We start from the raw sequence: 17,098 nt of genomic DNA, 5'->3' as shown, positions 1-17,098 counted from the left end.
GGCAACTCAGCCTTTACTGAGGGTTGCATGGTCTACAGCCTGGTTGTGGCCAGATCTGATGAAGTCAGATGGAGTCCTTCTGCACCCCAAAAGACCTGCCCACTGCATACCTGCATCAGAACCCCTCTTTTTGTGTTATTATGTCTCTGTTTAATGGTATTTCCCCAGGTAGGTTATGTCTCTAGCTGTCATGCCCACTGGGGTGACACCTAGTTGCTACTTGGAGGTTTAAATCAGTTTTAGGATTGCTGCTTTCTGGTGCCTACTGTCAGCGTCGTTATCTCAAGCACAGCTTACCCAAGCAGAGATTTTCCTGGGAATTCCAGAGGAACTGCTGCCTTGGGCTTTGGGCAGCTGTGGGACTCAGCCAAGGTAAAGAGCCTCCAGCAGCCTCAGCTTTGTCTAGTGGTGCCCTGGGTCTACCACAGAGATAAGCTATCTGCGTTTGTTTGTTTAACTTTTACTCGCAGGGGATTAAGAAGTCTTTAGTTTCCGGGATCAAGTCCTGTTCAGGAAATGCTTACTCTGGACTTTGCTCTATATCAAAGCAAAAGTTTCTTATTGGTACTAAAGGTATTACTTTATTACAGGTATTAATTTATACCAGATTTTGTTTGATTTACTTATCTGTTATTTTGAGTAGGTCAAGTTTGGCTTTGTTGGAGGCTGCAGCACTGACCTAGAATGACCTAGTCCCCCTTTTTTCTTTTTGCTGTTCAGCTATAAAGTAAATTCAGAAAACACACACACACATATACATATATATATATATATTTTTTTTTTTTTTCAGAAATAAATTCTCTTTATTTTAAAGTTGCGACATGTACCAAAAGCAGATGCCAAAAGAGAATTGTTAGCAATTTCAGGTTTTAAGCCAAACTGTCTTTCAAAGCTATATAAACAGACATGTTGAGTTTAATGAATCTTTTCAACTTTACATCTCCCTGCCAAGAGTTAAGATACTTTTGCAGGCACTTCAGCCATCTTTCTGTCAATGGTGTCTCTCAGCAGAATACAAGAAAATATGTATGAGATTTCCAAGTGTTCAAATTGAAAAAATAAAAAAAAATAAAATAAAAAAAAGAGAGAAAGAAGAAGCAAAGGTTATGTCTTTGCAGTGTCTTGATCAATGTGGTCAGCTTTACCAATTTTTCTGCTGTCAGCGTTTCTTCTCGCTGGTCTCCATGCCAGATCCATTCCCAAGAGCTGCCCAGTCACCGCAGCACCAGTGGCCCTCCTGGAGGTCCCCCTTTGCCAGCCTTCGCTCCTGTAGATGCTTGGGCATCCAGGCCTCTCTTCATCAGCACTACTGAGCAAATGGCAACTTTTCAAGCTGGTAGCTGAGACAAAAAATACTGGGACGCAAATAAAACCAGAAAAATTGTCTGGCTTTATGAAACCTTTTCATTCAATCTAAACCAAAATGTTCTGATTCATTTTGGAAGGCTTTGTAATAAGACCTGTAATATCTTTTGAGATTCTTTAATAAGAATCTTCAATAAGAGTTCTTAAGTACTGATTTCATAGGAACTCAGATTTTTTTTTTTTTTGGCAAACACTTCAGCTATTTTTCCTAACTTTCTGCAACCTCAGACACGTGGAGTTATGCTTACAGTAGCCATTTATTGTTAACCTCTTTCTCTGTTAGTGAGTGATCCTTCTGGCAGGAAATAAAAATGGAAGTGACAGCATTGGACCTAAGCAGGTTCTGCCACTGCACAGCTAAGTCCGAATATTTATTTTTGCTAATGAGGCTTGTGTTCAGACTTAGTATCTGTCACCTTTCTATTAAAAAAGAAAAAAAAAAAAAAAAAAAGTGAGATGCCAGGAACCAGGGAATTAGCTGGTTTTCATTTTGTTAGGCATGAAATTTTAATTAATTTTCTTTAAAAAAAAAAAAGGAAAAAAAAAAAACTCTAAAAATCAATTTCAAATTCAGAACAACAAAAGCATAAGGGTACACAATATTGGTTTGGATTGCAACATGGTTAGAAATTATTTGCAAAGGATTACTTAATTCAGGTCAGAACTTCAAATTATTCTATAATCAGGGATCTGAGATTTTAATCTGAGATCTGTTCTGTGCAAATCATACTCTTATCTCGAGCCAGATTTGTAGCCCAAGATGTTGACGCTAATTTAAATATTTCAAAATAAACACAAGCATTTTACTTATTGTTACTTTCTTAAGTCAAACATTTTCAGGCTATTGTTTATGAGGAGGAATGACACTTTCATTTTCCTTCCTCACCCACCTTGTTTAAAGAAAATTTTCCTCAATTTTTCTTTCCCAACTGTTTTATTTTTCCCTTTTGAAAAACAGTGCTAACTGTTAGACTGGAAAAGTTGCATATCACTCGTAAATATGCAGGAATTTTAAAACAACATCCCTATATAAGTGAAACAAAGGTAGGAAAAAATATGGAAACAAAGACTGTTATCTCTGAAATGAGGCAGAATGGTGTTTGTGTCCACTCCTCATATAAAATACTTTAACTGGTGAAGCTGCAAAAATAGTGACCTTTGATGACACAAGTTAGGAGTTACTACAAGTCAAATCCATTCTGAGAATTTTATGGGCCTAAGAAAGTAGCCTCTTACTGTGGGCTTTTCTTGAAGCAAAGAAAAAAGTTTCTGTGCATTGTTCTTTAAACTTGGAGGGAAATGCATTCAAAATTTTGCCACTTTAGTTTTCCTGGACCAAACTGCTGACTAAGCAAATGTGTTGGACACATTTTTGCACCAACCACCCTCTGCTATGTGCCGAAGGCTCCCTGATCAAGATGTTGGAGAACCATGTCTTTGGAATGAATCCACAGAAAACAGGATGCCTGCTTGTCTTAATGAGCTGATAAGAAAACACATATTCAGCCTATGCCTTGAGTCTCGCTTCTCTTCTGGGCTTAGGCTGCACTTAACAAAGGCAGATGGAGGCAGCTTGGTGCTCTGTCCTTCCTACTCTCAGAAGGATTTTCCAGGAAGGTGGAAAATGTGGCTTTGAGGCAACTCCAGCTGAAAAGGGTACTGGACGTGGGTTTCCCTTATTCTGCAGAACAGCTCTGACATTGAGGTATTGGAGGCTAGAGAAAGAGGAGTCACGTAGAGTACCTTACTGCTGAAATAGTGGTTAGGCACTTTCAGGAATACAAAGCATATGTCCAAGGCTTTCAGGACTATAATTCTGTATTTATCTGCCAAAATTGCGTTCAAGTCTTTTTGGCTGTGATGTGTTTTTCTCTTTAGGCCTCAGTATTTCCATACCTCCAAGAATAGTCACAGTACTTTTCTTCTTTATTCAGATAGCGAGAAAATAAATTCATCAGAGCTTGCAAAAACATTGATCTATTGCGATAACCTGGGCTCTCCAATGTAACTCTTAATGGGATATGGTTGAGGGTCTAATTTCATGTCTTTCCTGAGACTTACAGCAGCAACAGCACCACCGTGAATAGCCATAGCACAGAAATACCCTTGAAAATTTAGAATGTAACTTGGGACAAGTTATTAACAGATTTTTTCTCTTAAAGCATTTGGGCAGTGCATGGAAAAAGCCAATAACTCTGTTGAAAGGTAGTGGTGGTAAGGGGATTTACAGTGAAGTAGGCATCGCTCATCTGTCCCAGCTGGATTAGAGAAACAAGGGAAACACAAGTCTACACAGCAGTCTGCTTTAATCCATCATTCCATTTTATGAAGCATCAAACACCATTTTCACCAATTAGCACTTGATAGCAGTTAAGAAAGGACCACAGGGTTATTTAAGAAAAGCCAACAACCTATTTCATAGTCACTGACTCCTCACTTGTCAGCAGGGCTCTTGGAGGGCTTGGATAGTACCCAGAAGTTGCTGAGCTATTTGAGGAAAATCGTGTAAATCTATAATCCAGTGGTAAATCTGAAAGATAGAAATATACCACATCTGATTAGCAGCACAGTCCATATCACATAAAAAATAAGCCTAGAGTGAACAGCAGCGTTTCTTAAGCCCTTGAGCTGTTTGCTCAAGGTATTAGAACTCAATCAGATTGCATGATTACATATTTATTTGACATCTTCATCTGTCCAAAGACTTTCAGAGTTTACTCAACTGCAGTAAAGGGTATTCAGCTCCTTCATTGCTGAAATAATGCTAGTCATAGAAAATGATTAAAATGATTAGACCAATGCTTAAGAATTAAACAAAATTCTTCATTAGCCGAGATGGAATTTTCCCACTAAAGCAGTTTCAAGTTCTTCAAGTTACCTTCTCTTTTATCTCAGCAGTCTACTCATGTGGGCTACATTTAAACCTTTTTTTATTATTATTTTTTATTTTTATTTTGTGTGTGTGTTGGACTATTGTAGCAAGATTCCCAAAAGGCACCCACTCTTGAACTTTCTTGCCATCCACTGTTAACACCATCAGTTTGTGTCAAATGTTCCTAGAAATGTGCACTTGTAACTCGGCATACTCATCACTTCCAGTCCATAAAAAAACACTGAATGCATTTAAATAGTTCTGAACAGTCAAAGCTTTCTTTTCTGTATTTTTTTTTTTAAAGTCTTTACTGCCAGCAGTGACCTCCCCCTCTTCCCTTTATAGCCAGGAAACTGATACTTCTCATACTTACCTCTTATTCAAAGCTCAAGAAACCAAATTAAAAAACACACATACACACACAAATAAAACTTTATTTAACCATATTCAAGTTACACTCCTAGTAAATGAAAAAAAAAAAAAAAAAAAGCATAGTTCCCTGCTAAGTCTGATCTTTTTTTTTTTTTTTTTTTTTTTTTTTTTTTGCTGTTGTTGTTTTTGTTATTTGTTATTTGGAATACATTTGGGCTGATGGTATCCAGTTACTACATGCTATAATATTTTTTGCACTAAGCTGCTTTTGTGAAACAGAAAAATACAATCTTAGAAGTTTTGGCAGAAACAACAGGAAGTTTAGCTCTGTTTCACCAGCAACTCATATGCAGACACCAGGTTAGCATCCAGATCTGCAACTTTAAGACCATATTAAATACAGCTAAAGCAAATAAATCAGTATTTAGATTCAGCTGATATATCAGATTCAGTCTGGAATAAAGTAGGAATGGGAGGAGAGTTGATTGCAAGTGAATTACACTTTATTAAGTGGGCTACTTCAACTTGTCAAAGAAGTACATTATCTCATCTGTCTTAGTCAAAGGATTCTCTAGAGCCCTTTCTGAGCATGGCAGAACAAGCAGATGTTTTTAGCATACTGAGGGCCCAGTGATGTTACCAACTGCTGAGTCTGTATAAAAATTAAATGCCATACAATTATTCTCTTAAAAAAAGCGTTCACTATCTTTTTATACTAGCAGTCTGGAGTCTCCCAAAAGTAGTTTAAGCAAAGCAACATAAATGGGCCAGATGTGCTACAGGTTTGCTTATGTTGAAGAATCACAGAATCACAGAATGGTTTGGGTTGGAAGAGGCCTTAAAGACCATTTAGTTCCAACTGCCCTGCCATGGGCAGGGATGCCACCCACTAGATCAGGCTACCCAGTCCAGGCTGCCTCGTCCAGCCTGGCTTTGAACACCTCCAGGGATGGGGCATCCACAACCTCTCTGGGCGACCTGTGCCAGTGCCTCACCACTCTCCAAGTAAAGAATTTCTTCCTTATATCTAATCTAAGAAAGGAAGAAGTTGGATCAAAATGGTAATTTTGTCGGTATGTTATGGTAAACTAGCTTTAAACAATCAACTTAAACACCGAATAAATTGTATATACAATGCACAAGACCCCGACTGAGCATAATCACGTTTTTACATATTCAAAACCCAGTCTGTCCATTTAAATATTGTTTTTGTCTGAGGAAGATGATTCTGGAAAATGAACAGAAGGTATCCATATTCAACAACATTGTCTAAGGTACCACTGAAAGTTATGTGAAGCATAAAACTGATACTATTTTTCACCCATTAAGCAGATTTTGTCACAAACGCAGGGAAATCTTCCTGTATTTCCAGGTTTCTTTTTGTCAATTATTTCATTTGCTGCATCTGCTGCATCTGTTTTGCCCCTGAGGATGGAACGTTTCATACTATTGCTTTATTTCAGTGTGATATATTTATGAGAAAGCCATAGACTGACCCAGAAATATGTACTTGGAGTCCTAGTGGCTATAAATAATACACAGTGAGGAAGAAAGATAAATAGACAGGGAAAGAAAAAAGATGAATTTTACTGGGGATATGTAAAATTTAAGAAAAAAGGGAAATCCAGAAAATGTCACTGATAAAGAGTGCTGTAAGCTCTTTTAGAGTAAGTTCTTTAAAAACTCTGCAACTGCAAATAAATTGCTGTTGCCTTGGAAGGCAAAGGTCTCACGTGAATTGTACATGAAAGCTCAGTCCAACTTCTCTGGACGTAAGTGGCAATCGTAACACTAATTTCAGCAGTACTGGCTCATCTACAAGGAACTACAGTAAAGAGTTTGCCTCCTGGACATTTGTATTTTGCAATTAATTTTGTATCGAGTTTTATTTTATATTATCACTGATGACACTCAGAAGAATTGAGCATCTCAGTTTTGCTAAACCGAAAGGCATGCATAGGCCACAGCTTAATACAACAAAATAAAACAAAACAGCATTTGATAATAAAACAAATCTCAGTTAAAACAACAACAAAAACAAACAAACAAAACCCCAAACAGGTGCTTATTTCCAAAATGGCTGATTTCCCAGTGGTTTTGCCAGTAAATTTCTTCAGGTTCTGCTACCATACATACTCACAACTACTGCTGTCCTGGCAGACCTTTACACTTTAGCACCCCCTTCTCATCCAGCCCTGAGGGAGAGCTGCAAATTAGGAACAGGTGATGTACCCGGTCCTCTCTTACAATGGGGCTCTGATCAGTGCTAACCTACACTGATAATGGAGTCAGCACAAAATTCATCTACTATTGCTGCTCACCTAGGAAAACAAAAATCAGACCCAAACAAACTAAACAGATTGAGGTTGGAAGAAAGAACTAACTGACTTTACTCAAAGAGACTGGGTGGGGACCGAAATCCTGGAAATTTTCTGTCATTTGTTGGTAATTCCACAAGCCACATTTTGTTCCTAAGACAAATAGGATACTCACTTTTGGAGCCAAGCTTCCTAAAAGCCACGCATGGAGGTTCTCAAGGTCTATGTTTCTATATCTACAGCAATTTTAGTTACTAGATGTACCCTCCTGAATTTCTTTCCTCCCACACCAGAGCCTGAGTGTAACTGAGTGATGAACACTGGTTGGTTGCCTTTGCAACACTCAGGCAGAGCTCCTAGCATTTTCCAATGACTTGGGCAGTGTTCATGGGTTGCATGCCTAGCCTGACCACAAAAGGTCACCAAAGGACTCCTACCCAGCCCTACCTTGCTTGCAGGACTCCAGCAGCCTTGGTGTAAATAAAATGTCAATGATGACGTTTGAACAGTAGCCACTGCCAGGCCAATTCCAGTTACTAAGATGCTGTATTCCAATTATTAAGATCCAGCTATTAAGTGGCATTAATTACAACACTGTGCTCTGATGTTTATGCATATCCATATTCACACATGTTCTTAGGTGATATGGATAGATTTATTTCATACTTACTAAGTTGACAATGTCTCAGTGTCTGTGTGCTATTTGGTTAGTGTAAGCCAATGAATGAATGCCAAAAGCTTTTATTGGAAGAAAAATTAGAGTTGTAGCCACAAGGAAGGAAGAGGAAACCACAAGAAGAAGGGAAAACGTAATATTCTAGATGAGTGATCAGGAAAATATTTGAGTAACTGACTGGAAGACAACTATAATCTAATCCAGACATAGGCCTGCTTGATAAACTCAGTACTCACGTCTAATCTTTTTTCTTTTTTTGAGATTTACTTGAATAAATAATACGTGAAACGCATATAATCTCAACTAAGCTCTTTAGGTGGAAGATATTTTTTCCTATTAAAAGCACAGTCCAAGACTGAAACAGAATTCTCCCAAAACACACGGAAGAAATGTCATCAAGCATTTCGCAATATTGACCAGCAAAAGGAGAGCAACATTTTTTAATCATGACACCATAGCAGCGTCCCCGTGACGTGTGCGAAGCCCTGCAGAACTCCCCACTCCCCTCCCTTCCTGGAGGTCAGTCGGCAGGGCTGGAGCCAAGCGCTGCAGAAATCTCATAGTAAACAGGAGGACTGTATTCTTAACTGAGTCCAGATATGCTCTCCTGATTGTTACCACGGAAAAGACACAGGAAGGAAAACAAAAACCTCTTCAGCAATACCCGAGTTTTAACTTTAAAAACCTTTAAACTGCTTAATTGTGACAAAGCAAATGTAAAAGTGAACACAGAGCTCGACAACATGGCTCAGCATGCAGATGGTATAGCTATAGGGTCACTTCATCAACCAGTATTAATTCTCTTGCTTTTATAGGAATTCCAGTAATTTGCACTAGCTTAGGAACTTTCCCATAAAACTTTTATTGTATTTTTAAAATTACTGTTGAAGAAAAAGGAAAATATTTTCTTATTGATAACAATTTCTAAAATAATTTCTTAACAGAAGAATAAGCACAACTGCTACAGGCTGTGCTGTCAAGTGAACTACTCTGTGACTTGCCGCCCTGTAGGTAAACTGTAACAGGTATAGGGTCTTTTTAAAAATATTAAATATTTCTATCTCTTGACCTATTTCTATTTTATAATAATCAAAACAGCACTTGCAGCAAGACCCGAGTATGTGAGGGAGGGAGTGGGAGTGTACTAACAACAAAAAGAAAAAAAACAAAACCAAAACAAGGTCACAATTATATTTAACAGATAGCAGCTATTTTTAGCAAAATTTCCAAGGCTGATTTTCCTAAACAGGAGATCAGATGTTTGCTGTATTAACATAATGCTTCCCCATTCCTGAGGTCAGAATTCTTTCTACCAATTACATGAAAGTCACTGATGCTGTTTGCATACTCTGTGACTGTTAAGAGAGGAGGAAGAGGAGGTGTAGGATGGAGAGCATCTCTGCATGTCTTTGGGAAATGGGAGGGCTGGCAGCAGAGGCATATTCTAGAGAAGGAAGGTGATAAAACTTCTGAGTTTGGAAACAGCAGGCACTTGCAAAGGGCTATGTGAGCCAGTACAGTTTATTCCTGAGCATCTATGAATAAAGACTAATACTGATCTTAGTGAAAGTGCAGATTTGCTGCTTTACTTACCCCTGTTTAATAGCTTTTGCCAACACAGGTGTATTGGTTGAAGACTATGTCTGCTGCTCTGTCAGTGGACATTTGTAGCATGCCCTTGGCCTAAAGAAGCTATCCAGGGTTGTGCTGCTATCCAGGGTTATTCCAGGTTGCTGTTTTATCTCATCTAATGTGGAAGATAGTGAACCTGGAGAAATTACTGGTGGCCAGCTGCTCGGAAATGTGAAGCAGAAGCTTTACTGGCAGAGTGTTGGGGAGAAATCAGCAACATGGTGCTGGAAAGACCTTCCCACCTTGACTGTTGTGATTGCTTGTGGTGTGTAGTTTGACTGCAATTTTCAGAAGAGTAATGATTCATGTTACTTTGGGTCAACCTTATGGCTGAGGGACATTGACCCCTGCTTGAGCAAAACTGATGTGTGCACAGCATGCACTGAACTCGCATCTGAGCCTGGTAAAGTATGCAGGGAAAAAAAACCTTGGAAATTCCTTTGCTGTTTTAGTTTAAATGGTGAGTTTTGGAGATCCTTTGACAGAATAGTCCTGTGTAGATATTTGTTTGATCTGGAAGTGATCAAAATATTAGACTATAATGTTCTTAACTATCTAGATGAAGAAACCTAAAAAAAATAATCTTAAGAGAACACTGAGATCCCACTAGCAGGTGTTAGTCTTTTCCTGAAAAGTTCACTTAGGTAATTTGTTGGAATGACATCCTGGATGTACAACAGGTGGTAAGGGCTTCTGTTGTAAGCCAAAGCAGGTAGCCTGAAAACAAGGAGTTGTTTGACCGGACAGGCATTTCTGATGAAGGAAAAGAACTAAGTTGCATTTTAAGACTGTAAAGGCACGAGAGCTATATGAAGATAAAATGTGGTGATGATAAGCCAATGTACTCTCATTTTGAGGCAAACACAGCTATCATCCTCACTGTCTATATTTGGATTAGCGTTGTCACGTTTCCCTGTCCTGTAAAACAAATGGTTTATTTCCCTATTTTTTTCCCTCAGGATGGGTGAAAAACATTGCTTTCCTAAAGGTAAAAAGCCAAACAAATACACACACTAAGCTTTATAAGCAGTGAAGACAAAGCCTACATTGTTCTTTTCAATGCATTTCCATCTTAATCCAGAGGGAATAGGTTAGGCAACAATCCAGGGTACATAAAGGTTTCCAGCAACATTTTTCTTTTTTTAATATATGTGAGATTGCAGGTCATGTAAAATTCCATTCTAGTCAAAGCAGTCTTTCAAATACTTGATAGCTATTTGCACTGTTTTCCACACTCAAAAATTAGCAACACTTAGTTTTACCACCAGTGTTTTTAAAGAAGCAACCTAAAACCACCCCATGAGCCTGCGATCTAGTCAAAACCCAATTACAGCTTTAATTGCAGCCTGCAAATGAAATTATGCTGCTTGAGTTGAAGGATAACTTTAAAGTAGAAATGACTGAGTGGTTCCCCCTTTCTTAATGAGGTGCTCATGAGTTTTCCCTTTAATCTTTTAGAGGTGGCTGTGCTTTGACATCTCATGGAGCAGAATAGGGATTGCAGGAACATTTCTCTCAGTTATTGGCTAGGAAGTAATTTTTTGGGTTCTGCATGACTTGACACAGCCTTTGGGGCACAAGTCAACACACCTTTCTGGAAGAGCAAGGAAAGGCTGACCAAACTGTAATATGGAGAAAATTGTCCTTTCAATGTTCAAAATTACTACCAAGTAATTTGATTAATTCCTTTGTGAAACTTGTTCTCAGAAACTTTGGGGAATGCTGGGTCTTGAAGACTTTTTAAAAACTCTGATTTACTGAATAATAATTTGTTATGGTTGAAATGCAGTTTAGTGTTGGTTTCAGTTATATTTTGCAGCTGAAAAAATAAATGCATTATATTTGTCTGTTGTGTTGAGTGTATTTTTTTGTCTCCTAAATTAAGAACACTGAAACTATTTTCCTGGAAAAGCTGAATCAAATTTAAATTATCTGATGTTTTTCAATTTACAGACAGACTCAGAACAAGATGCTGCTAATACGTCTCTTCTCTCTAGTAAATTATCTTTGCTACCAATTTTTTCACTTGTGTCAAGACACCAGAACCAGAAGAAAAAAACAACAGAAATTGTGCTGTTATATGTTTAACATTTTTTTAAAAATGCATTTCTTTCATAAAAAGTGTTGCTAGAAAAATTTTCTCTTGGCAAATGCTCCTTATAGCAGCTAAGCCCCAAAGGAAATTTGAATCCTCAAAGTATTTTGTTAAAGTCTCTAAGATACAGCATAGATACATTCTTACTTGAAAGTGATAAATAAAAGCATGGTTGTAAGTTATGGCATTAGGTATAAAAGGTTACTGATAATTAACATGTAATTTGTAATATAGATACATCCATATGTTTAAGTAAATTTTATGCCATTATTGTATTATTTGAATAAGAGCATATAATTATCCCTCTGATTACAGGGAAGACTAATTTTAATAGGAGCTAGGTTTGACATTAAATGACATAATTTCAATGACAAAACATACAACTAATGTATTATGATATGGGTGATTTTTTTTTCTGGTTTTGTGTCAGTAACGATTACAAATGGTAACACTCAGGATATACAAGTTATACATGGTTGCATGCTTAAATTCCTGACTTCCATAGTAATAATAAATTACTCAAGGACATTGACCATTCAAATATGAACTGAATGCAAATTGCAGCCAGCGTGTGACAGGCAGACCCATGTATCTGCGACCCACACTTTGCCAGCTCCAGTGTCCCAGCCACAGCTGCCTTCTGCTTTCCATTGTGCAGATAATTTGCAACTCTAAGCAGAAACATGAACTCCTTTGCTATGGTTCACTGGCAATTTCAACATTATATTTATACAGCAAGCAAACTGATGACTCAAACTCCTGCAGAAGGAGGCAGGGCATGGGTCCGTAGGCTTCTTTAAAGAGACAGCTTTTGGCAAATTAAAGCAGAGATTTTTCTCTTGTGCTAACCAATTGAAATAGCAATAAGGCATTAAGAAAAACTTATGGGAAACATATGATAAGACGTGGTATGGCTTGCAAAATTTAAAGAAATGATTCACATCTCCAGAGTGTGAAGAACTGTGTACGTAAGACATTTACCTTTGCACTAATTCTTTGAAATGCAACTGAGTTGAACTGCTACACTGCTCAAATTTCAGTTCTTACTTACAGTAATTTCTTATTGATAAACCTCACCATTCAGAGGTTATAAGAGAAGTTCAGGAATTTAGGTTATCAATCATGAAAAAAAAAAAAAAGTTTTACTTGGGTTCTCCTTACCAGGATTTAGGGCCCACTTTCTCAAGCTTTTCTTTGCAACAAAGGACGAAACAAACTTACCAGAATTCCCTCATAAACTCTAAAACTCAACAGTTACTTATTGTGGAATTTTTTGAAGTGGGACTTTTAAAAAAAAAAAAAAAAATTCCCAACCATGAAAAATTCAAAGTAAAAGCCTGAAATATGCATATAATTCTTGGGATCACACAATCACTAATCAAATATCAGTCTGAAATGATAGCACTGGCTGGTGATTTTACTGACTTTTTCTACAAAAACTTGCTCAGTAGCTAAAATATGATTTGTTTTTGATATCTTTCGTAAATCAGAAGGATCTTTAGTTAATGTTGGAATATCTAAATGACACAGACATCATGTACACAGACATCTGTAGATTTGATAAAAAGGCCACAGAGCAGCAGTCGCCTGCTTCTTGAAGGTACCATTCGGATTATACAGGTATGACAGATAAGAGCATCTGCCTCTACTTGGCTCAAATCAAACTTTCTGAAATTGAGGATAGTGTATTAGATGCTGTTGTTTATACTAAATACTTTTTTTTTCCAGACATATCCCTACACCTTTCAATTTCCATGTGTGATATAAAATATAACATTCCCATGGTAATGGATCCTGGTTTGGAAAATTTGGTTTACAATATCATTGTGCTTGAAAATGCCAAAAACTCTGAGTGAGCTATAAACGAGGAGAGATTCAATAGCAGAAAAGTGAAGAAACAGATGGACTTGTGAATGAGGCATTGAGAACAGGAATAGGAGTGTTGGCTTCTAATATTTTATAAACCATTTACTGTCAATATAATAATGAATTCCTCAGCTTTCAAATTCTTGAGAAAAATCTTCCTGCTTACTGAAAGTGGGAAGGAGAATTAGGTCATAAATGAACTACGAAGTATTCAGAAAACTTTCAACTTAGCTCATTTCCTCTTACTATTATGACAATATAGTGATAGTGCTGCTTTTCTGTTACACATTTTTAATATCATCTTACTGTCAACATTATAAGAATTTAAATTAAGAGTTTTATTTTATCTTTACCCGATTCCCTTTCCAAAATGAGGAAAGTACACAGAACTCATTATAGAAGACCCTTCCTGTCCTTTAGGCAATTATAATGATAAAGAAAATGTTTTTCATGCTCAAGGAAAATGACAATTCCTTTTCAATGACTGTCAGGGGAGCTTAAATGACAAGCTGTGATGCAGTAATCTACAATCCTACTAATATTTTGCTTGGTAGATATGTGATCAGAATTCAGAATTTCTGATACATCTTCGAATGCAACCCCCTTTTGGGTCAGATACTGAATTTTCAACTAAAGATCAGGACAAATGTGTAGAAGAATAACTACATTCATACAGCACAGAAAGCTAATGAAGAATGAAGTGGATTATTTTTCACCAAACTGTCGCCTTGCTAATTACACACACGGTTAGTGTATATGCTCTGTTATTTTATACTTTGAATAGCCCAAAATTGCAACAGCAGCATTCCCTGGGAAGCCCTTTTCCTACAATGCTCTTTGGTAAGCATTTAGTTGTTCCCTTTAGTTATATGTGTAAATTCTTTAGGTGAAACCATTAGAAGGCATCTGCACCAAACTCACAAGAGGTTAGTGAAAAAAGAGAACTCTAAAAGTTGTTTCTATTGCAATTTCTCAGTCCAGATCTACAACTTATTTTTATATTTTTTAACATACTTCCTTATCTAAAAAAAAATAAAATTGAAACAAGCTCAAAGAGCTTTATTAATTCAAATTAATTTCTGATAATTATTTCAAGAGAATTCTCATAATTTTTGATGAAAACTAAGTGATTTTTGTAAAACACCACTAGTATTTACTTCTTTTGAATAATGTTGGTTATTTTTTTGAATAATAATATTTTTCAATGAAGTTTTTCTGGAGAATTATATCAGGCTGTTCCTTAAGTACAAATACATATTGCATCCAAACAAGAGTCAAGTGTATTTTAAAGTTATCCTAGCAGCAATTGCTTGGTTTTCACCGAAGACTTTTGCAGATCACACTCTGTTAGGATATTCATTTGTATGTGGTCCTGCCTACTGCTTGTATGGACATCCAGAGCTCAGGTTGGACATTGCTAACAGTGAAGCAGGAGTGAGCCAACAACTTGAACAAGGTTGCCAAACATCTCCAAGAACAAAGCAGCTGCTTGCCCACCTGGTGGCCAAAAGCTCTACCCACATGGTCAGCACAGTGCAGCTGCACATTTGAGCTCAGAGGATCTTGAGGAAGAGTCTGTGTTTGTGCATCTTGGCAGAGGGAAGTCCTCTGCTAGTGATTAAAATGCGTGAATAGGAAAGGAAAAGCTGGGGCGCAACAAACTCACATAACCCGTTTGAAGCTCTTCTAGTTATTCCAAAATAGCTGTAGCTAAGCTATGACTTAAAACTGCAGCCAAAAACTTCAGGGCTTGGCAAAGTGGGGGCTCTAACTGCTTGCTGTGACAGGAGTGAAACAAGGTATTGAGAGGAGTCAGGAATGCCTCAACATCCATAATAATGAACATCTGCGTTTAGCACAAACAAACAAGAAATACCTCTCTCTGTAAGATACCATAGATGTTCTTGTACATTCAGCTTTGAGGTTGTTTTCAAGCACATATCTGCAAGTTAAAATGTTAATTCTCCACTTGCTGTCCTTTAGCTTTGGGGTATAAGTTTCTCAGACACTGGCCCTTGCCCCAGTGCCAGTCAGAAGCAGTGTGAGAAGGCACACAGCATCCTTCCTGATGGAAGCACAAGCTTTGCAGGCAGCTCCATAGATGATAAAATGAGAAGGAACAAACAGCTATGCTGTTCCTGCACTTCAGTCAATAACTTCCACATATATGACTAATGTTCTCACACTTTCATTTGTAGCTGGGAACTTCTTGATAAGCTTGTGGTCTACAGCATTTGCTAGCTGTGCAGAATGAGCTATGGTTTAGCTGGTGGGAAGGAGGATTTTCACAGAACATAGCTAACCCACATATTTCCTCTAGGCCAACACTTTCAAAGCAAACTACAGAAGGGCTCTGGAAAAAAAAATAATATTAGAAAATAGTTTTACAGAAGTTACCTCTCTTCTGGCAATTTCCCTTGGTATATTTGGGCTTTGTACCTCTAGGCTGAAATATGGACTGCAATACAGTAAATATCAGAAGCATATATAAATTGTGGCACTATATGAGTTTTCTGTTTTGAGATATCCTTATAAGATATTGAGATGCGTAGAATGTGGTTGCAAGGAACAGGTTTATCACATATTCTCTTATAGAAATAACTGCTTGGCAAATCTGAAATCTTCTCCCAGAAGAACTTTGTATACACTAATCATGTGCCTGCAGTCGGCTACAGGTGCTGAGCAGAGGGGTTAGTAAACTAAACTATTGCTGTTGTCTTCACAGAGCTAAGCACCTCATTCATTTTATAATTTATTTATTCCTTTAGATATGGTGTATCAAAGTCCAGTAAGGAAAAATAATAGATTGAGAATAGATAAATGGAAGATCTTCCCCACCTCTTCATACTCAACTGATACGTACTGCAGTTGCAAAGCTAATTGCAGTATTACGGATGCAGTTATTGCTGCAAACCACACAAACTAGTACATAGCCCCTTCAGGGATAAACAGTAGCAAAACCCAGAAGATTAGTCATAACTGTACCTTTGGCACAACCTTGATGGAAGAAAGGTAGAAAGTCTGAACTAATTTCATTTCTCAATTAGCTGATTTTTTGGGGAACAAGATATTGCTTGTAATGGATTTTTTTTTTTTTTTTTTCGGATAAGGAGTAGCTTTCAGGCTCTATCTCTGTCCATTATGATGCAGTTTCAAACACAATACATGAGAGAGGGGGAGAGAGAGAGAAGCACAGTCCTAGGCATTCTTGGCTTCATTACATTCTTGTGTTTGTTCATATCCATTTAAACTGTAATGGGATAAGGGAGCTGATAAGGAAGAATAAGGAGCCAGATCAAAGAGAAACACATTTTGAAGTCTAAAACAACACAAGTAGTTTTGCATGTATTTGTTTCCAAATGTAGCTCACCACTGAAAGGAGAAAGCACAAAGTACTGGGGGGAAATCCTGAATTCCTGAAATCAAAATTCAAGAACTATTCTACCATCTGTTAAATATTGCATCCTGTTTCTAATTAAGCAGACACTAATATTTGCAGACACAAACAACAACAAAAAAATAGTGTAGCAGAAAACTATTAAAAACATAAATATCAAAGTAATTGACAGACATGTCTGTTACTTGTCGTGTGACAGGAACAGAGTATTTTTGAATGTACTTTGGATACATGTAATCTCAAAAATCAATCAATGCTATGACAAAGTTAACGTGAATACTACATGTCCGCTAGGGAAAAAATAAAAGTCTTCCTTACCTGCTATTGCTTCAAGACTAGGGATTGCAATAGTGCTGTAAGTGCTAATGCATTTACAGGACCATGTGCGAACTAAGGTTTCCTCTGCATTTTCCAGGCCTGGCAATCTGTCCATGAAGAAAGAGCCCCACTGTTTAGATATATGGTAGGGAGCTTTAGGCTGATGTCCCTGAAATAAAAATAAGTA

General features: G+C 37.4%; 1 protein-coding gene across 1 annotated transcript in view; it reads right to left on the bottom strand.

The window, feature by feature from the left end:
- Positions 1–1,949: 1,949 nt before the first annotated feature.
- The window catches only part of NT5DC1 (5'-nucleotidase domain containing 1), a 148,780-nt gene continuing 133,631 nt past the window's right edge, over positions 1,950–17,098 (bottom strand). The window contains exons 11-12 of the mRNA XM_032184212.1: positions 16,912–17,080; positions 1,950–3,895 (exon numbers count right to left, since the gene is read on the bottom strand). Coding sequence (XP_032040103.1) covers positions 3,777–3,895; positions 16,912–17,080 — 288 coding nt within the window. The 3' untranslated portion in view covers positions 1,950–3,776. The remainder of the gene's footprint in view (positions 3,896–16,911; positions 17,081–17,098) is intronic.

This window comes from Aythya fuligula, chromosome 3, assembly GCF_009819795.1.
Source record: "Aythya fuligula isolate bAytFul2 chromosome 3, bAytFul2.pri, whole genome shotgun sequence".
Taxonomy (NCBI): domain Eukaryota; kingdom Metazoa; phylum Chordata; class Aves; order Anseriformes; family Anatidae; genus Aythya; species Aythya fuligula.
Note: the sequence above shows the minus strand (reverse complement) of the source record. Positions and strands in the feature narration are given on the sequence as shown.